Raw genomic sequence first — 22,855 nt, 5'->3', positions numbered from 1 at the left:
GTTACCGAACATTCTGTCATCGTTTACTCATTCTTATGTCGCTCCAAAACTGACCTTCACAATGTTCCAAACCCGTATGACTTTCTATCTTCAGTGGAACACAAAATGAGACGTTATGCAGTTTGTTCAGCCTCAGTCATCACTTCCACTGTATAGAAAAAACCTGAAGTGAAAGTGAATGGTGACTGAGCCTGAACAAACTGCATAATGTCTCATTTTGTGTTCCACTGAAGAAGTCATATGGGTTTGGAACATTGTGGAGGTGAGTAAATGATGACAGAGTTTTCCCATCAGTTTTCAAACTGGGGTTTCAGAGAAAAAAACAAGTGTAAAAAAATAATATTGACAGCCATTAAAATAAATCTGAAGACACATTATCTAAAGACTTTCATGAGCTACATACATTGGCATTATATACTTATAATATATTTTTACACATTATGAAAAAAGATATTTTATTTGTAAGAAATTTAGGTTGTAATTCACTGTAAAGCTGCTTTGAAACCATATTTATGGTAAAAACAGAAATAAAGTTTAACTGCGGGTTTAGACATATAACATTACTCCAGCAGAAGAAAGAAACACTGTATATTATTAATATGTATAATATTTACATAATACATAATATTTTAATGATTAGGATACAATGGGGCTAAAGACACATCTGTCTTTTTTAACCCACTTTTGGGGTAAAAGCCCCCAGGGGGGTTAAAGTGATATGGTGTAGATACCGGGGCAATAGATATAGGGCACAATTGGTCAACTAATGCAAATCATTGAGACAGCAAGATGCTTTTATGTGTAACAAATGAAGATGATGCTTACTCAAAATAACTGTGAGGTTGTGATGTACCCTATTAAGTGTGTGAGGTAGTGATGTACCCTATAAAGTGTGTGAAGAAGTGATGTACTCTATGAAGTGAGTGAGGTAGTGATGTACCCTATGAAGTGAGTGAGGTAGTGATGTACCCTATAAAGTGTGTGAGGTAGTGATGTACTCTATGAAGTGAGTGAGGTAGTGATGTACCCTATAAAGTGTGTGAGGTAGTGATGTACCCTATAAAATGTGTGAGGTAGTGATGTACTCTATGAAGTTAGTGAGGTAGTGATGTACCCTATAGTGTGAGGTAGTGATGTATCCTATAAAGTGTGTGAGGTAGTTATGTACCCTATAAAGTATGTGAGGTAGTGATGTACCCTATGAAGAGTGTGAGGTAGTTATGTACCCTGTGAAGTGAGTGAGATTGTGATGTACCCTATGAAGTGTGTGAGGTAGTTATGTACCCTGTGAAGTGAGTAAGATTGTGATGTACCCTATGAAGTGTGTGAGGTAGTGATGTACCCTGTGAAGTGAGTGAGATTGTGATGTACCCTATGAAGAGTGTGAGGTAGTGATGTACCCTATGAAGAGTGTGAGGTAGTTATGTACCCTGTGAAGTGAGTGAGATTGTGATGTACCCTAAGAAGAGTGTGAGGTAGTTATGTACCCTGTGAAGTGAGTAAGATTGTGATGTACCCTATAAAGTATGTGAGGTAGTGATGTACCCTGTGAAGTGAGTGAGATTGTGATGTACCCTATGAAGAGTGTGAGGTAGTGATGTACCCTGTGAAGTGAGTAAGATTGTGATGTACCCTATAAAGTATGTGAGGTAGTGATGTACCCTGTGAAGTGAGTGAGATTGTGATGTACCCTATGAAGAGTGTGAGGTAGTGATGTACCCTGTGAAGTGAGTGAGATTGTGATGTACCCTATGAAGAGTGTGAGGTAGTGATGTACCCTGTGAAGTGAGTGAGATTGTGATGTACCCTATGAAGAGTGTGAGGTAGTGATGTACCCTGTGAAGTGAGTGAGATTGTGATGTACCCTATGAAGAGTGTGAGGTTGCATCTGTCGTGAGGATGAACGAGCTCCATGTCTCTCGTGAATCGTTCTCCACACTTCTCCATCTCCTGCTGCAGAACGGTGTGGTTGCACTGGAGTTGCGGTCGCTGTGTGAACGTAAACTCATCGCTGTCTGTAGCTGCACACACATCACAGGAAATAATTCAGCATCAGTCATGATATAAAGAGTTCACTTGATCAAACTCAGTTTAAATGTTTAATTCTGTTCTCACCTGATAAACCTCTCGTCATCAGTGCGTTCACTGCAAACACACAAAGGAACAAATGTTTAGCAACCAGATCGAGCCTGTCTCTGTTTTTACATATGGGGTCTTTGTGAACTTAAAATCATGCAGTCATTTCTCTTTAGTCGAACCACAGCTTTCAATGCAAAAAATGACCAATTCCTAATTTATGAAATATATCTAACAGTTAAACACTATAATTCACTATTATTTTGACTTTGAATAATACAGCATGAATAAAATCATGTAAATGATCTAAGCCCACAGAAAAATCAGTGAGTTAGTGTTCATTTAGTACATACTTTGATTATATCATTCCGCAAGGAAACTGAAGAGTGTTTAAAAGAAACTGCAGTGATATTATGAGCACTTCAAAGAGGAAGAACTAGTTACTGGATTTGCCACTTCCGCTTCTTGCACAGAATGGACTGCAGAGTGAATCAGACTTTATGGTGATTCACTCTTTTTAAAAAGTCTGGATACGCGAGACTAGTTCGGGAAAGACTTGAGATGCAAATTTTATTCAGGTGCCTCTATGAAAAATTCAGTGAATTTCACCAGAGCAAAACACACTTCTATTTAAACTCTAAACTCTTTCCCTGTGAAATGAGAAAAGATGATCACCTTTTAATAGCACATTTGCCCTGAATCTGAGATTAATAATTCACTGAAGCAAAAAATGTCAACCAGCTTCACCAAAGAGATCAGTCTTGTTGACCAGCATGAACATCATCAAACCAGCACTAACCACCATAAACCAGTCTGGAAACTGAAACCGGTCTCAGCTGGTCTGTGAAAACATGATTATTTACTGCAGCAGCGCATGAATCCAGACGGTGCGTGAGAGCAGACTGAGACCGTCTCACAGATACAACATGCCCCATATGCAAATGAACAGGAAGCCTCGCGTCCGATCACATCCAGCGTGTGTTTGCGATCGCTCCGGTTCTGACACATAACGGCAGTTAAATGGACAGTTCATCCAAAAGTGAAAATTCTGTCTTCATTTACTCACGACTTTCTTCAACAAAAGGAGATGTTAGACAGATGTTTGTTTCAGTCACCATTCACTTTCAGATTTATTTTTATAACACACAATGAAAGTAAACGGTGACTGAAGCTATCATGCATAACACATGATGACAGAATTGTCATTTTTAGGTGAACTGTCCCTTTAAAACTGAATGTTTCTGCAGTCAGGCCTTCACTGTTGTTGTGTTACATGCTAAATTTAGCGGTTTCCTGCGTCAGGATGCAGACGTGTTCAAAGGTGAGCAGCGATCGTTCAGTGTGATAAAAGTTGTAGAGTCGAACACCGGTGAATCAGGCAAACATTGAGACTGCTTTCACACTTCTGAAGATGTAGAGCTGCACGATTCATCAGATCAATAACTGAAATCACAATCACAGCTGTCTCGAATACATGCAGCTGCAGCTGAACATTGTAACCTATCACATGTATGTCCATTGCTCACTTTCTGTGTATAATTTATTCAAAATTTGAACAATTTAGTTTTTCATGCTGCTAAGAGTGTCATTGTGAAGTTGACTGATTAGTAGGGTTGCCAACCGTGCCATTTAATACGAAATCGTTCCATATGAAATCCATACAGGACATCGTTTGTCATGTATTTTAGTGTCTCACACCCAAACAGCTGAGAGTGTTTCACAAACTGAGAGAAATGGACATGAAACACACATGTTTTGTGTTAGTTGTGTGCGTTATCTGTTGTTAAACGTTACACGGATGCCATGACAGAAGCGGTCGGGGGGAGATCGATCACAATCAGCGCACGTTTTCTGTCAGAAGCAGGAGAATTTTGTCAAACATAGCATTCTAGTGCATGATAATTATTTCTGAGCATTGTGATTCCAAGACACCAGTAAACGCACAGATTCATGACACTGCATCTGTCAGTGATCGTTCCGGAAGAGAGACTTCGCTAAAAACTGCAGCACATTTAGTACAAAAGTACAGTAGTACAGGTTTAGTTAAAACACTTAATGTGATTTTCTTACATTTCCCTTGCACACACATATATACGGTATATATATATGTGTGTGTGTGTGTGTGCAACATACAGTCATGGGAAGAAGAAAGTACACCCTCCTTGAATTCTATAGTTTTACGTATCAGGACATAATAAAAATCATCTGGTCCTTGGCAGGTCTTAAAATTAGGCAAATACAACCTCAGATGAACAACAACACATGACATATTACACTGTGTCATGATTTATTTAACAAAAAATAAAGCCAAAATGGATAAACCATGTGTGAAAAACTAAGTACACCCTTACTGCTTCCATAGGAATTAAGAGGCTAAGTAGTAGCCACGTGCTGCTAATCAAATCCCCTTGATTAATTGATCATCAGCAAGTGTGACCACCTCTATAAAAGCTGAAGTTTGAGCACTTTGATGGTCTGGAGCATTCAGGTGTGTGTTAACACAATGCCAAGGAGGAAAGACATCAGCAATGATCTTAGAGAAGCAATTGTTGCTGCCCATCAATCTGGGAAGGGTTATAAGGCCATTTCCAAACTATTTAAAGTCCATCATTCTACAGTGAGAAAGATTATTCACAAGTGGAAAACATTCAAGACAGTTGCCAATCTTCCCAGGAGTGGACGTCCCAGCAAATTCACCCCAAGGTCAGACCGTGCAATGCTCAGAGAAATTGCAAAAAACCCAAGAGTTACATCTCAGACTCTACAGGCCTCAGTTAGCATGTTAAATGTTAAAGTTCATGACAGTACAATTAGAAAAAGACTGAACACGTATGGTTTGTTTGGAAGGGTTGCCAGGAGAAAGCCTCTTCTCTCTAAAAAGAACATGGCAGCATGGATTAGGTTTGCAAAGTTGCATCTGAACAAACCACAAGACTTCTGGAACAATGTTCTTTGGACAGACGGACCAAAGTGAAGATGTTTGGCCATAATGCACAGCGCCACGTTTGGCGAAAACCAAACACAGCATATCAGCACAAACACCTCATACCAACTGTCAATCATGGTGGTGGAGGGGTGATGATTTGGGCTTGTTTTGCAGCCACAGGAGCTGGGCACCTTGCAGTCACTGAGTCGACCATGAACTCCTCTGTATACCAAAATATTCTGGAGTCAAATGTGAGGCCATCTGTATGACAGCTAAAGCTTGGCCGAAATTGGGACAATGATCCCAAGCACACCAGCAAATCTACAGCAGAATGGCTGAAAAATTTAAGAATCAAGGTGTTGCAATGACCCAGTCAAAGTCTAGACCTCAACACGAGATGCTGTGGCAGAACCTTTAGAGAGCTGTGCATAAACAAATGCCCACAAACCTCAATGAACTGAAGCAACGCTGTAAAGAAGAGTGGGCCAAAATTCCTCCACAACGATGTGAGAGACTGATAAATTCATACAGAAAACGATTACTTGAAGTTATTGCTGCTAAAGGTCATTCTACAAGCTATTGAATCATAAGGTGTACTTAGTTTTTCACACATGGATTCTCCATTTTGGCTTTATTTTTGTTAAATAAATCACGACACGGTGTAATATGTCATGTGTTGTTGTTCATCTGAGGTTGTATTTACCGAATTTTAAGACCTGCTAAGGACCAGATGATTTTTATTATGTCCTGATACGTAAAACTATAGAATTCAAGGAGGGTGTACTTTCTTCTTCCTATGACTGTATATATATATATATATATATATATATATTACTAATATATATTACTTTTTAACACAAACATATTGATGACCCCAATTTTAAATAGAAAGCCGGTTTGTTGCACTATAAAAACGGAAAAGGTTTAAGGTTAATTATGGTTAAAAGTGATTCTTCCTGGTCGTTGTATTAAAGCATTTTTTATTATACACTACCGGTCAAAAGTTTTGAAACACTTGACTGAAATGTTTCTCATGATCTTAAAAATCTTTTGATCTGAAGGCGTATGCTTAAATGTAAATAAGTGCCCAACATAGATGGGAACTCCTTCAATACTGTTTAAAAAGCATCCCAGGGTGATACCTCAAGAAGTTGGTTGAGAAAATGTCAAGAGTTCATGTCTGCAAAATCTAGACAAAGGGTGACTACTTTGAAGATGCTCAAATATAACACAGTTTTGATTTATTTTGGATTTTGTTTAGTCACAACATAATTCCCATAGTTCCATTTATGTTATTCCATAGTTTTAATGACTTTACTATTATTCTAAAATGTGAAAAGAATTATAATAAAGAATGAGTCAGTGTTTCAAAACTTTTGACCGGTAGTGTATATGTATTAGGGGGCATTCTCATTGAACTGTCCGTGCTGTTTTTCAATTGTTTTCCTATGTAAACAAGCTCTAGGTTGACTTATTTAACCTCTGTGCAGCATCTCACGCACGAGCCCCACGGGGGGAAAAGTGTACCGTATTTCAATGATAGAAAGTTTGGGACATTCTAAAACGCTTAACGTGGCTTCATGTACTAAAACAGTGGTATTTGAAGACCAAATTCAGAATGCATCTTATTGATGATGCATTCTATATACAGGCAAGCAGATGAGCCCGGAATCTGAACGCAACACGCAAAGTCGCATGTAAAGCGTTTTCTTTCTAATGGTTTTCTATGGGAGGAAATCGACTGTGAGATTGTGAGCTCATCTGCTTGTCTGTATATACAGAATGCATCATCAGTAAGGTGAGTACAGAATTTGGTCTTCAAATATCACTGTTTTAGTACATTTTTAAGAGTTTTATAAAGTCCTGAAAGTTTACAACCCTACAGATTAAAAATGGAGAGTTCTGGCAAACATGCCACAAATTTCCCACTCATTATTTTCACATGTAAATGAGTATTATGATTTTTGTCATAATCATATAGCCCTTTGAAGATGGATGCAAATTCATAAAAAGCAATAGTTGTCAGTTAGTGATGGCATTATAGAAATGTGCTATTAGTAGTAAGCCATGATTAATAAGCAAATGAGACCCGCTCCATGTCAAATAATCTCACATTCATTTGAAACACATTCTTTAAAAGAACTCTGAATGTCTTTGTGTAAAATGAGGAACAGAGTGCCCCTGTAAAGATGTTAATGACACTGAATAATGTCAGAATGTCTGTGTGTGAATTGACTTTTTCATTCTCCTCTTGAGAAACACTCAAACACTCTCATCTTCATCTGCTGCTGTTTGATTCTCGTCCTTCATCTGTAATCACAAGTTCTTCACATACAGACCATCATCAGTCAAGAGTTTGAGGAATCGTTTAACTCTGTCCTCCTGAACACTTCAGTAATTACACTTTGTTCTCACCGCATCCACATTTACGTAAAAAATGTCCATTGCAAGTAACCCGACAGCCCATCATTTGTGTTCTCATAGCAACCGCTCCCATCCATTATGACCAATCAAGAGAAAGAGACAAAGTTATATAAGTGCAATTAAACTCCACTGCGCTGCTAAATTAGATAAAAACAACATTACTGTGTGTGTGTGTGTGTGTGTGTGTGTGTGTGTGCGTGTGTGTTCTGTACAATGTGCTGATCATTGTGAACACACCTCACACACACTAAATGACTCCAGCAGCAAATGAACGTGTGTGACATCACTGATGGCAGTCGGGATCAAAGCATCAATTTAATGTGAAATTAAAAAGTGTTCATTCTGTTTCTAATGGAACTCATTCCAATTTACTGTTGCCATTTCTTCAAGTCACTGCAGGTTAGATGTGTTGAGCCCAGTGTAATCTCTCTCTCTCTCTCTCTCTCTCTCTCTCTGTCTTTCTCTCTCTCTCTGTTTCACTTTTTGTTGTAACTAGATTGAATTAATGTGGATGTTTCCTCCTAATCACTGATGGATCTTACGGTACATTTACACGACAACGGTGTACTAAAAACGGAAAAGTTTTTCCTTTGCACTTTTGAAAAGTTTTGCGTACAGACGACAACGTTGCCCGTTCATACGGATCCACGAAAACGACTAAAAATGCTGTATTATACATGCCAGGCCAGTAGTTGTCGATGTCACTTTGTAAAGAAACACTACGCGCCTGCGCACATAAGCATTCTTCCACAGAGCGGTGCATACAAACAATGAAGATGGCGAACGCATCGAGCGATTTTGTCGGAACGGACGGCGAGGTTGCTTTATTACTACAATTACTTTGCTGGAGAATCGTCAATAAACTCAAAATCTTGAGCAGCACAAACACAATCCTGTAGTCCGCCATTGTAGTTTTGAATGTCTCACGTGTAGTTTTGAAGTACTCGCGTGCATGCCTATAAACTGAACTCTCATGATTATTCAATAAACTCATTTTTACCATCACTTCATCTCCTGCCTTCTTCTGTATTCCCCCTGCTGACTCTTGGGCTGGTAGAAGAGTAAGTTAACATAAGCTGTTGATGTTGACTGATTTTAGATATCAGACAGAACTCTGATATATGGAAATCTTCTGACGGAGAGAGAGGTCTTGTGTACACTGGATCTTACATGCATTGCCTATCAATCCATCATTCTTTATATAACACGTAATATGCATGCGCATGACGACATCGTTTTCACAAATTCGCGTTTTTGTATGTTTACACGGAGACGATAACGGCATCGTTTTCAAAAACTTGCACTTTGAAACCCGTTTTCAAAAGTTTGCGTTTTCAGGCCCCAAAACGCTGTTGTCGTGTAAACAAACAGCCAAAACACATAAAAAGTTTTCTGTTTTTAGTTTAAAATGTTGTCGTGTAAGCGGCCCCTTAATTAAACATGCACTTGAGAGAGAGTCGCGTGGCACCATGTGAGGAGCGGACGTGTGAACAGCGAGCTCTGAGCACTTTGCTAGTTTTATTACTATTTGTGTCATAAACTGGTGAGATTTGATACACCGATTCTTAACTGTTCTAGGAAGACAATATGTCAAAGAATTCAAAATCCTCTGGCTCTGGAGACATTAAAAGGCACTTACGTGCTCAAGCTGAAGCTTCTGAACAACAAGCCGAAATCCCGGGACTCAATTCGGCTGGTGCGGTGGAAGAGATTCAGAGTCAACTGTTGAACATGACTGTGATGCTGACAAAGGTCGTTGCAGACTTGGAGGATCTTGCTGTAATGCGTCAACCGATCTCTGCCATGGAGATGAAATTCACTGAGATGGTTACAAGAGTGTCGTATATCGAGAAACGGATCGATTATTTGGAGTCATCGGAGAGGGAATTAGCTGCTAATCCACTAGCGACCAAGGTAGATATGGAATGCGAAAAAACTTAAGGATTTGGAGAATCATATGTCCGAATTGTTGGAATTCCTGAGCATGAGGAAGGTCGCGATATGGTGAAATTCCTAGACGGGCTCTTTCCGAGTCTGCTCGACATAACAGGCCATAAGCTGAAAATCGAGCAAGCTCACAGGGTCCCGGCTCGGAGATCCGCTGAGGGAGACAGGCCTCGATCAATTCTTGCCAAATTTCTGAGATCATCCGATAAAGATCTCGTGTTACACGAGACGAGGAGTAAAGGAAAGCTTTCTTAGAAGAACCACAGTATTTTCTTGTTCCCAGACTTTGTGAATTCGACAAGAGAGAAACGTGATCGATTCAAGGAATGCAAGAAACTCTAACATCAACGGAAGGTCACTTTTGCACTGATGTTCCAAGCCAAATTGAGAATAGATGGTAAGGATGGCCGCAGATAATTTACATGCCCACAGCAAGCATTGTCCTTCATAAAGACAATGGAGTGAGTTAGCCATTTGGTGATTTTCACCTAGTGAGCCTAACTCACTGAACACACACTTGACTGTCCGAGGAAGTTGGGCGCCTTTTTCGTTTCCTTTTGTGCTGGTTCCACCTAGCGGCTGGAGATTGTTTTGTGTAATATCATTTCTTCGGGACAGTTTGTGGTTGAATCTGCACGTTTTTGATGCTCATGCCTCCTGTGGCGTGGAGTTCGTTGTGCAATATCTCTTGCAGGACACTGAAGTGATTTATTTATTTTTTGTGCTGGTTCCGCTAGCAACTGGAGCTTGTTTTGTGGAGGAACACTCCTTCAGAACAGTTATGTGGATGAATCTACAAATTTTTTGTGGTTATTCCACTTATTGGCTGGAGTTTGTTTTATAGATTATTTTTTGCTGTGTAATTCTGACTCACAAAATTTGTATAGAAACACCTGATTTGAGTAATCCGATGGCAAAGTTGTCGCGGGGTCTCTCGTAGCTGTCCATGAACTGTTTGAGTTTGGAGGGATGGACACCGGCTGGCGCTGTCGTGCACGGGGTTAATTCGCACATTTTTCTTTTTTCTGTTTGTTTGGTTCTGGGGGAAGTTCGGGGTTTGATTGTTGCACTAATGTTGGAATGTGGTCTTTATAATTTTGTTTTTGACACACAATCTATTTTTTCTAATATGTCAAAATGTCAAATGTTAATATGAGTGGATTATCTCTCTATGTGGAATGTGAATGGGTTGGGGCACCCCATAAAAAGAAGGAAGGTTATTTATTTTCTTAAACGTAAGAAATATGATATAGTGTTTCTTCAAGAAACACATCTCTCCCCGCAGGGAGCTGAAAAATTTGGGAAGATATGGGGTGGACATGTTTTCTTTAGTGTTGGCTCAAGTAAGAGCAGGGGAGTCATTATATTGATTAATGAACATCTACAATTCAAATGTCTAAAACAGATTAATGATAAATTAGGAAGATTCATTATTGTTTTAGCAGAAATTCAGGGGCAAAGGTTGATTTTGGCTAATATTTACGCACCTAACGCTGATGATCAGGGCTTTTTTATAGATCTTGAAGGGATGTTGCAAGCCGCTGGCACCCCTCATGATATAATATTGGGAGGAGACTTTAATCTTTTGATGGACTCAGTTCTTGATCATAGTGAAGCAAAAGTGTGTAAGCCCCCTAGAGCAACACTGACGCTTCACAGGATGTGTAAAAATCTTGGTCTTACAGATATTTGGAGACTTTTAAACCCATCTGGTAGGGACTATACATTTCTTTCATCAGTCCATAAGATTTATTCTAGAATAGATTTTTTTTATATCTAAGTCCCTCATTTCATCTGTTGCTGATTGCTCAATTGGAAATATCTTGGTCTCAGATCACGCCCTGGTGAGTTTAGAGGTGATGCCACATATAGAGAAAAAGAAATCATATAGTTGGCCTTTTGCAAAATCCTGAATTCCAACAAATGTTAAAAGCTGAAATCAGTGTCTATATGGAGACCAACTGGACCTCAGTATCCTCTGTGGGCGTGGCTTGGGAGGCACTTAAGGCGGTTCTTAGGGGCCGGATCATACAGTATGCCTCATTTATTAAAATATCCAAAGCACGAGAACTTGTGGAGTTGGAAGGAAATATTAAAAGTGCAGAGACAGAGCTGAAGCGCTGTATGTCATCTGATGGCCTCAGAGAACTGACTCGATTGAAATACAGATATAATACTATTTTGTCACGGAAAGTGGAGTTTTGGTTATTCAGGGCAAGACAGTCATACTTTGAGTCGGGGGACAAAGCAGGGAAACTTTTGGCTAGATATATAAAGCAGAGAGAGTCTTTTTCTACCATTCCCTCAGTGAAATCTGCTGGTGGTGAAATTTTTACTTCAGCCATTGATATTAATAATGCTTTTAAAGAATTCTATCTTGATCTCTGTAGTTCCACGTCTTCGTCTACTGATGAAGATATTAGAAACTTTATGGAACAATTAAAACTCCCTAAACTGACAACAGAGCAAAAAACTCTCTTGATTCTGAGATAAACTTGGAGGAGATTGACGAGGTAATTAAGTCCCTACCTACTGGTAAGGCTCCGGGGCCTGATGGTTTTGCTGCTGAATTTTTTAGATCTTATGCTACAGAACTGGCTCCACTCTTGTTAGAAGTTTATACAGAATCATTAAAGAATGGAAAGCTTCCGCCAACCATGACACAAGCCCGGATCAGTCTGATTCTTAAAAAGGACAAAGATCCAAGCGAGTGTAAAAGTTACCGTCCAGTTTCCCTGATCCAGCTAGATGTAAAAATATTGTCAAAAATGTTGGCTAATCAATTAAGTAAAGTTATGACATCACTTATCCATATAGATCAGGTGGGGTTTATTCGGGGCCACAGCTCTTCTGATAATATTATCATTATCCCCCAAGCAATCAGACTTTTGAACTCTTGATCTCTCACAATCAATATACATTAGCACTGCACTTATTAATCTTATTATCTCACACTGGACTGTCGTAATTATATCTCTCTTAACAACACACTGGCAACTGACTATCAACCGACAGCCTGAATGTCAATACAGTACAATACAAACTACTGTATATTTTATATATTCTATTTTTATTGTATAATGTGTATTCTATATTGTGTGTATTGTATACTGTACATTGTTTATTATTATTTGTATATTGTGTTGTGTGTAATTATGTGTATATTAGATATGTAAATTGTGTTGTGTAAATCTGATGTTTATTGTAAATTGGTATATGTCTCATCACTGTCATGATGTTGACATGTTGCTCGGAACTGCACCCAAGACTTTCACCCACTGTTGCACTTGTGTATATGGTTGAGTGACAATAAAGGGATTTGATTTGAACATCAGGTATCTCATCAATATCATGTGGTCAGTAGCGAATGATCAGACTCCGGTTGCTGCCATCTCACTTGACGCCGAAAAGGCGTTTGATATGGTGGAATGAGATTATCTTTTTAAGATTTTGGAAATATACGGGTTCGGGAAAACTTTTATTGGTTGGATTAAGTTACTTTATAGACACCTGGTAGTGGCGGTACAAACAAATGGATTAATCTCAGATTATTTTACTCTGGATAGGGGATTTTACTCTTTCCCCATTATTGTTCTGTCTTGCCCTGGAACCATTAGCAGCTGCGATAAGAAAGGAGGATGATTTTCCAGGGGTGATGGTGGGAGGTGTGGCGCATAAACTCTTGCTTTATGCAGATGATATTTTATTTTTCATCTCCGACCCCACTAGATCTATGCCTTGCCTCCACAGAATTATTCTCAGGATACAAAGTCAATTGGTCTAAATCCGAAGCTTTGGCTCTGACAGCGTACTGTCCAGTAACGGCTTTCCAGACGGACGCCTTCCAGTGGCCCAAACAGGGCATTAAGTATTTGGGGATTTTATTCCCAGCAAAATTTGTGTGATTTAGTTAGTGTTAATTTTGACCCTTTAATAAAAAGGTTTTCGAGCAATGTGGGCAGGTGGGCTTCATTAAAATTATCGATGATTGGGAAAGTAAATGTTATTAAAATACATTTGGGGGATAATCACATAAAGAATTGGGTTCTGACCAGTCTCATGACTGGCAGGTAAATTATTTAACGGGGATGGAAGTCGGATGGAGCGCCCTCATTTTCGTAGTGGTGTGTGGAAATGGAGATGGTGGCAGCTTTCAAGGAGGTGGCAAGTAGAAGGCTGGGGTTTTGGGACTTATTTGTTAAGAAATGGGGCAATTATTTAGCGTTTTTAGGGGACTCTCGGGGGGGGGGGGGGGGGGGATGTGGAGAGAGTAGTTTAGTTTAATTATGTATGTTTATTATATTTTCTTTTTTCCCTTTTTTGTGTGTGTGTGTGTATGTGTGTGTGTGTGTGTGTGTGTGTGTGTGTGTGTGTGTGTGTGTGTGTGTGTGTGTGTATGTGTGTGTGTGTGTGTGTTATTATGTGTGACCACAGGGGTGTTCGTTGGGGTCAGGGTGGGGTTGGTGAATGGGGAGGGATATTAGTGGGGTTTGAATGTGAAATGTTGATTCGTTGTATATGTGTTGGGTTTTTCTTTGTTGTGTATATATGAATCAATCAAAAAATTTTAATTGCAAAAAAAAACAAAAAAAAACATGCATTTGAATTTCATTTAAAGGGTACATTTCCAGTGGTCAAATGATATGAGTTTTCAGTGGGAAATAATGTCTATAGAACAGCACTTTGACTTTAAAAGCAGAGAATAAACTGATGATTTCAAATCTTTCACGTTTTCTTGCATTGTCAGATGTTTTTGAATAAGCTGATTTTTAGTAGTTATGAGCGTACATGTAAACACACTTACTGACTCCTAAAAGTGAAACAGCTGTTGTTGCTCCTTTACCTTTAAAACCTCTACATTTCAGTACAGAATATATAACAGTGGCTTCAATTCTGAAAAAAACCAAAAATAATGAGTGAAAATGTTCTTTTCAAAGAAACACTTACAGAAACCTTGACATCTGCAGCTTTATGACAACATTTGTGGCAGAATATTCCTCCTACACTTCCATTAAACACACACACACACACACACACAGACACTCACACATACACACACACACTCTCACACACTAACAGCAGAGAAACAGATTATTTAAAAAACAACAGCAGATGACAAACGACAGTCTCTTCAAATTAATGACAGTGAACATTTAACTTAAATTCATCAATTATTTATCAGTGATGCGCTAGTTTTATTATTTTTTTTTTCTTTTCTTTTCTCCCCAATTTTGGAATACCCAATTCCCACTGCTTAGCAGGACCTTGTGGTGGTGCGGTTACTCACCTCAATCCGGGTGGCGGAGGACGAGTCTCAGTTGCCTCCGCTTCTGAGACCGTCAATCCGTGCATCTTATCACGTGACTCGTTGTGCATGACACTGCGGAGACTCACAGCATGTGGAGACTCATGCTACTCTCCACGATCCACGCACAACTTACCACACGCCCCATTGAGAGCGAGAACCACTAATCACGACCACGAGGAGGTTACCCCATGTGACTCTACCCTCCCTAGCAACCGGGCCAATTTGGTTGCTTAGGAGACCTGGCTGGAGTCACTCAGCACACCCTGGATTCAAACTCGTGACTCCAGGTGTGATAGTCAGCGTCAGTAATCACTGAGCTAACCAGGCACCAGTGATGCACTTGTTAAAACATCAAGTTTCTCTAACTAACTTGTTCAAAGCAGTTTTTTTATGTTCTATTAAAAGGGTCATAACATGAGGAATACAATTTTCCTTGATCTTCTGACATATCAGAGGTCATTGCACTATAAAAAAAAACATACTGTAAGTTTCAGAACTCAAAACTTCTTCCTTAATAGAAAAAAAGCATTTAAACCAGGCTCCAGAAACGAGCCATTTGAAATGTGTGTGTTTTGTGACGTTACAATGCACAATACATCAGCAAAACCTTCAGCAAGACATCAACGCCTATTTTTCATCGTTGCACCGTTGGCCCCGCCCACTGGTGCTCACATTCAGTCACAGGTGAAGAGGAGAGAGGGCCTGTCATGGGAGATTCATCTACACCAAAGGTGACTTGCATATCTGGATTTAAATGTTTTTCTACATAAACATGCACTAGATGACCATTAGCATGCATTTTGCGCCACTTTAAAAAGATGCAATGTCAAGTTAGAACTCTGAAAAGGAGACCTCCATACTGTTTCATCTTGCTGTTGTGCTGTTTTGAAGGCGTCCTGGACCGTTTTTGCACCCATCTGTGCCATCTGTAATTGTTGGTCTTTTGTAAGCATGCACTAGATGGACGTCTTTGATCATTTTTAAATCGTTTCTGGCGATGTGTGCCGTGTTTTAAGAGTGGTACAAGTGCAACTTTTTAAAACGCATCTCATTCTGCTGCTGCCACTGGGCGAAACACATGCCGTTCTGTGTGGAAACAAACACGGATGATGCGAGATGTGAAGACTAGCGTCTCTGCTGTAGACTGAATTATGTTTGCGTATTCAGAACATTTCCGCGTGGATTTAATGTGTTTCCGGCTGATATCAGTGAGAATTGCTTGTGAACCAGTCACAATATGATTCAAGCTTTGCAAAGGATCTGTTATTGAAGGATGGGGCAGTTAAACACTACCGGACCCGTGAGTAAACCGTTTCATTCACAAATGTTTCAAATGTCATGACTGTTTGATAGTTGCTGTGTTTGAGTGAACATTTTGATACATTCAGATGAAATGTGTTGGGTATGCGTTATGTGTTAACCCTGAAATGGGTTAGGATTAACCTAATGCTAATTGAGTTTCAAATATGGCTGTATTTGAGGGACTGCACGATGTTAGCCAATCAGAACAGTGGGCGTTTACACTGAAGTCTTAAAGGGCCAGAGAGCTTAAAACCGAGAGTTTCAGACAGAGGGCCAGAGACAGGGTGGAAAATGATCATATATTACTAAATTATGACTGTTTTGGTGCAAAATAAACTTTACTGACATTATAAGTGGACCTCAGGGAAGATAATAAAATTATTAAAAAAATTGTATGTTGTAAGGAAATACAATTATATCCAATAAAGTGACCAGTATGAACAATGATGACCAGGTCTCAGAGTTTAAGCTTCAATCAAACATGTGTTTACTGAAGACAATGTTCTCCATATTTACAAAGGCAAAAGACAGAAAGAGAAAATGAGTCGAGGATCTAACCTCGAACTAAATTAGATTACAGAAACGTCAGTAATTAAAGCTGCAAGCAGCGATGAACGGGCCCTCGCACCCTGGTGCACACTGGGGCTGCTGTGCCAGGGGAATGTCACTCAAATGTTTATTTTTATTTTTTAGCACTTAAATGTTGTTAAGAGTGTATCAAAGTGTAAAACATGTCATTTGCTGTTGCCAGTAGGTGGCACAATGACTATAACTGAATATTGGAATGTAGATGTATTCAGGCCGGGACTCTTATAAAACGTAAAGTTTGGAGCAGATTGGACATTTTATGTTTGGTCATGGCGAAACATTGAATTTGTCAGGAAGCCACGGACGCACCGTTCAAAGGAAACTCAAAAACTTCGCAATTTAGCATCGCCATGGCCTTTAGATTTGATATGATGAAATCTCTAGGAGGAGTTTGTTAAAGTACGAGGCCTGGAAATGGCAAAACTGAGCAAAAATTGAAGAGAAAAATCACAATGGTTGACTTCCTGTTGAGTTTAGGGCATGGGTCCAATACCTTTCTTGTAGGTATTGTTACACATGTGTACAATCGGTGCTCGGGCCCTAATTATAGGCATATGCTAATAAATCGACATCATCTCTTAAGAGTACGGAGATTGGATAGGTGAACAGTACAGATTATTCTAGAAATCGTACAAACATGACGTTCTGTTTAACTACGTGAATGCAATCATTCAAAGATTATATTTACTCATATATACACTCAGTCAAGTTGGTAAGCAGAAATGGGTCTGAGGTAAGTCTTCTCTTTAGATACACTGGCGTCCAGTTCCTCTGACTTAGTCATTTGATTCTCAAAACTACAAACAATCCCTGCAATGACATCATTAGACAGAACACTACCTAACCCTTCTCCCAAGGATGAGAACCTCACTGGGACACAGGCCTTATCCAGCTTGGAACAAACATGACGATAGGACAGTATGTCCAAATGCAACAATGCAAAGTTAGGCAGAAATATACTTTTTGTGATGAATGCTAAGAATGTATTTGTGAAAAATTAAACACAATAAAACTCTTACTTAAACTGAATAAGTGATCAATGAAATAGTTACAACTCACATGTATGTATATCTGTTCTCTGGGAGCCGGGCTAAATGAGAAAGCACTGTTAACTGCATTCCTGACATGGGTCAGACCCTCAGTCACACCTCAGAGGTCAAATACACACATGACCTGTAACATTCAAAATTATAATATAACCCGGAATAAATGCACATGGCTAAAAACACTTTGATTACCTTTTGATTATAACAATTACTAGAAAATGTATTCAACTCATCAATAGGCTGAAGAGACAGGGGTAAATCCACCCCTTCAATGTCATGACCCCTTTAAAACTTGCATATCTATGCATAATATTTATGCAATGCATCTTTTATGAAGTCCTGCGACTGTCAGCAGTATTTTTCTGTCACCGTCATGTTATAAACGGCTCTCAGTGGAGAGACTAAAATATCCAGTGATCTTTCATCCTCTTTTCGACGAGGAAACAATGGCAGGATGTTGTTGAGACACTGAAGACGAACACACAGATTTCACGTGTGTCTCATGTGTGTCTGGTCCACACAAACCACAATGTTCAAAACCAAGGGCACAGCAGGGTCAAAAGGTCAAAGTTGAAATGTCAAAGTGAGAACACTACATTCAGAAAACATGATAGAAAACACTTTGACACAGAACGACAGAAGCTGTCTGTGTGTGATATGAAGATTACATGGATGTGATTTGATTCCTCTGTGACAGACTGACTCACTTGTGTTATTCAGACGTTTAACTTCATTCACAGTGAATTCTGCTCTGAACTGAGATACAGACAGCACGACTCTCATTTATACTTCACAACAGAATCTCGTTCATTTCATGGATAGATCTTCTCCTCATTGCTGTGTTGTCCCATTACATTTACATTTATTCATTTAACAGATGTTTTTATCCAAAGCAAAAAACACAAACAATTGATCGTACAGGAGCAACAACATCAGCAGTCCTGCAATATCAAGTTTAAGGTGTAAAGTACAGTAGCGCAGCAGCTAGAAATCTCGATTAATTCCTGCTTCCACAAGTTTCAGTCCTTTTTATACTTTACAGTAGGATATTTCTGTGCCTACAAATTGTGTTGCCCCCTAAATCATTGGTTTAGAAGAACCTGATGTTGTTGAATTAATTAATCAATATCACACTCACAATTGTGAAGTTTAATGTTGGGGAGTATAACCAGAGACTATTCAGCCTGAGATGCAGCACTGGTATCAAAATGAATGGGAGAAGTTTGAACGACCAATATGGCGTAGTTAGAAAGGAAGTCCCGCCTTATAGGTAAAAGAGCCAATCACCTTTTAGATACAGACATCGCCTGTCAGTCAGCTCGAGACCGTGCATGTGCATTAGCTAAACCAGCCTTTTTGTGTGATCTGAGGTAAAGAAGCACAATTTATGATCCCAGTGTTATCAGATTTAACTGCAGTACAGCTTCCGTTTTCTGTTCTTAGCTGACAGAAGTGAAACCCGAAGTGTTCTTCTGCTGTTGCAGCCCATCCGCCTCAAGGTTCGACATGTTGTGCATTCAGAGATGATATTCTTCTTATCACAATTGTACAGAGAGGTTATCTGAGTTACCGTAGACTTTCCGTCAGCTCGGACCAGTCTGGTCATTCTCTGTTGATCTTTCTCATCAACAAGGCGTTTCCGTCCGCAGAACTGCTGCTCACTGGATGTTTTTTCCCCATTCTGATGGTTGATGTGAACATTCACTGAAGCTCCTGACCCATATCTGCATGATTTTATGCACTGCAGGGATGCCACATGATTGGCTGATTAGATAAGCGCATGAATAAATAGATGTACAGGTGTTCCTAATAAAGTGGTCACGGAGTGTATGTTCTTTGATCGTAATCTTGACCGACTGTTCTGGAGATTTTTGGTCTTTCCCCATTCAAGTAGATAGTAGTTGCACTTTCATGGTGCTTGTTTACATAGAAAATATCTGCTCAGGAGTGTTCCAAAGATGGCCAAAAAGTGGACTGACTTGCCTTGAAAGGGAATTTGGTTTAACTAAACTAACTTAATGACGCTTAACAACAATTGTTTTCATAAGTGTCGCTTTTCCAGTAACAAGCTACATTTTCCCGAGTTCCTCTGTACCATCACAGAATGCTTCATCACATTTTAGGGACAAGGGACGTCCTGGCACATTTCGTTTTTTGAGAATGAGTACGAGTACGATACTTCCTTTTCCTCCTTCCGCCTATCGCCCATACCTATACCTGTTTTTTCTGAATTTCATATCAGCTGTTTATTTCAATTTTATCATCAAAATGGTGTTTAAATAAATGAATTCATTAACTTTAATCAAATGAATATATAACAATTAATTTTCAACATAATACTGTATTATTTGTAACAAATCAAGTGTTTTTATGCAGAACCTCAGGGCATAATCCAAAATACAATATATTTTTGTTCAAATAAAGTGCTGCATAACAGCGCATCACATGTGAGATATTGCTTAAATATTATACCGTTACTATAGATTTATTAGTAGTAGTAGTATTACAAAGAATATGACATAACTACACAGTAGTGATCTATTTCTGTCATACTGTTTTTCCATTTAAATTAAGCTTTTATTTTGGTGACAGTCGTTTCTCAATCCGGAAAAGCTGGTCTCTACGTGACTCAAAGTGATTATTAAATCGCAAATGGCTGCTATTTAATTAAATGAATATGTAGTCTGCCTCTCACTACAAAGTGAATTAAACTGCTTGCTGTCATGTGTGATGCTCATGATGGTGTTTTCCGTGTATGATGTCAGCACAACAGCTTCACACATTCACAAGCGCTCACATTTGATGTGCACAGCACATGCAAACTATCTATTTACCTCATTAAATTGCAGCATTTGTGGTTAAATAATCTCACTGAGACATAAAGTGATTTTAATTTGTGGGTTAAATGTTTACACAGTGACATTCATACGTCAGATGGTATCAGTTTTTGGTATCAGAGCATTTTTATGAGCATGAGCACAAGTACATGAGCGTGATATCGGACCCGATTCTGATACCAGTATCAGTATCAGGACATCCCTAGTTGTCACCCTAATTGTGTAGTCACCTTCATTCAATATATAACTATCAGCTAATATTATTTCTGCAATTAGACCTTATGATTGCAGAATGAAATAACACCATCTGATTATATTTAAAAATATTTTCTCCTTTAATCTTGTGTGACCCCACGTCCTCAGGCGCATCCATTGTGTTTTGTCTTCGCTATACACTATTCATAATTTAATTTAATTTAAACTGACTGATCTCAGTTCAGGAGACTCTGTGCTGTCAGTAAAGGGTTAAACTTTAGACGCACAGAGTCATGTGACAAAACAACATGGCGCTGATCTCAGCGGAGTTTGTCTTTGGGAGTAACTCTAACAAAACTACATCTGGTAAGAAACCTCATTACATTTTTACACTGAAACCTGTTTGAGTCAAAAGAGTAGAGTCTCTAGTTTCATCCGATATGCCATTTTAAACATGTGAGCGATATATCGCGAAATCGTTCCTCCGACGAGGACAATGAGCCTTAATTACCTTAGAAATCCTATATTTACTGTGCATTAAGATATATGGCCAGATATTTTATTTGTTTGCTCTGCACTAATGAAAATAGTTCCAGACAAGCGGAGCGATAAAGTGAAGCATAGACCAGAACTAACTGTTGGAATATTTAATGTTGTTTGTGCATTGAATTACTGATTAATGCACATGATGTAACACCATGTATTTTCTCCTTTGAGACATTCAGTATGATAAAGTGTGAGATTCCTCCAAACTAACAGCTGAATTCACCACAGTTTCCATTTACTGCAGCTGAAATGGGCTTCTTTCACAAATATCTTCCCATTCTGTGTTCAATCTCTCTTCTGGTGGACAATCTCATCTCGTGCCAGAATCAATTTCCTGCGTCCAGCTTTAATCTTATTCTCTTAACGGGACCTTCAGGTGCCCTTGTGGAGGAACGATCTTCTATTCATGTGAAAGTGTCCGTGTGAAATCAACTCAGCGGCCTGAAGACAGACTGAAATCACACCTGCATTGCTCATCAAAGTGTTTTCTGGTTTAAATCCAGAGAATTCCCTGCAGGACACCGTAGTTCAGAGTGCTGACTGAATCAAAAGCTCCAGAAGGTTTCATGAGTCACATCTGATTCATCAACACAAACACACCAGCACTGATGTCACTCTTCATCAGTGTCTCTGGCCTTCAGCGATGTCTCTGATCTATGAATAAATCTTTCTAACGCTCGACTCGTCACCTGCTCTTGTGTCCTCAATACATGCACAGTTAACTCGTGATTAATACGCTCAATCATTCTCTGAAACACATAATGAACTGTCACTTTATTTCCGATGTCCTTCCATAGTCAAATGATTTTATTCAGAGGAAGGTTCATAACTTCAGCTCTCTCTGTAAACTGTCACAGATGTCTTTCAGATTAAGAATATACTGATATTAAAATGGATTTTTCCAAAGAAACACTGACGGATGAATTCACTAATAACGAATCACGGGTGGTAAAAGCATCAGTTATTTGCACGTGCTGTCTGTGGTTGTTTTAGCACCTGATTCACTAAAGGAATTGTGCATAGCAGGCACCGGTGATGACATGCTACGCAGGGGCAGACTGGCCATAGGGAGAACCGGGACTTTTCCCGGTGGGCCGGCTGCGAAACGGGCGTCGATAAGCTGAAATGGGCTGCCGCATTATGCAGAACGTGCCGCAACTGGCTGAAGAGGGCCGCAAAAAGGCGCCGCGATATGCAGAAAAGGAAGGAATTTAGGTGTACTTTAATCATATGTTTTTGCAACTTTGAGCATTGTAACTGATCAGAGACCAGTGCATTTTGCACATGAATGCAATGATGAATCAGAGTGTTTACATTAGTCTCGGCCCAGACACAGTCTGACTTTTTGGGCATTTTTTTGTGTCGAGTTTGTTTGGAAAATCTGTGAAATTTTGCGGAATGGATTAAAGTGTTAAACTAAGTTTAGAGTACGACATTACGGTCTTAAAGGCTGCTGAAGGTATTATCAAATTAGCACAAAACAAAAAAGAAGAAATAAACATACAGTACAAGGGGCATATGTGAATGATGCGTGAATGATGCGTGTCCCAGTTCTGCATTATTGCTATCAGTACCAGTCCTAAAGAGTGAATTTAATGCATGTGTTATGTTTCATATGAACACAGATCTCAGCTTAAAGTTCTCAATCTTAAAGAAAATG

The 22,855-nt window shown here is 39.2% G+C and overlaps 1 protein-coding gene across 2 annotated transcripts in view; it reads right to left on the bottom strand.

Moving 5' to 3' along the window:
• The window catches only part of LOC127434181 (receptor activity-modifying protein 3-like), a 33,438-nt gene that overhangs the window by 8,315 nt on the left and 2,268 nt on the right, over window positions 1-22,855 (bottom strand). The window contains exons 2-4 of one of the 2 annotated variants that reach the window (XM_051686733.1): window positions 17,631-17,744; window positions 2,116-2,145; window positions 1,865-2,021 (exon numbers count right to left, since the gene is read on the bottom strand). In XM_051686733.1, coding sequence (XP_051542693.1) covers window positions 1,865-2,021; window positions 2,116-2,134 — 176 coding nt within the window. In that variant the 5' untranslated portion in view covers window positions 2,135-2,145; window positions 17,631-17,744. The remainder of the gene's footprint in view (window positions 1-1,864; window positions 2,022-2,115; window positions 2,146-17,630; window positions 17,745-22,855) is intronic. The other variant, XM_051686732.1, reaches the window with a different exon arrangement.

This window comes from Myxocyprinus asiaticus, chromosome 44 (assembly GCF_019703515.2).
Source record: "Myxocyprinus asiaticus isolate MX2 ecotype Aquarium Trade chromosome 44, UBuf_Myxa_2, whole genome shotgun sequence".
In the NCBI taxonomy this organism is placed as follows: Eukaryota; Metazoa; Chordata; class Actinopteri; order Cypriniformes; family Catostomidae; genus Myxocyprinus; species Myxocyprinus asiaticus.
The sequence above is the reverse complement of the archived record's forward strand: the minus strand, read 5'-3'. Positions and strand labels throughout refer to the sequence as shown.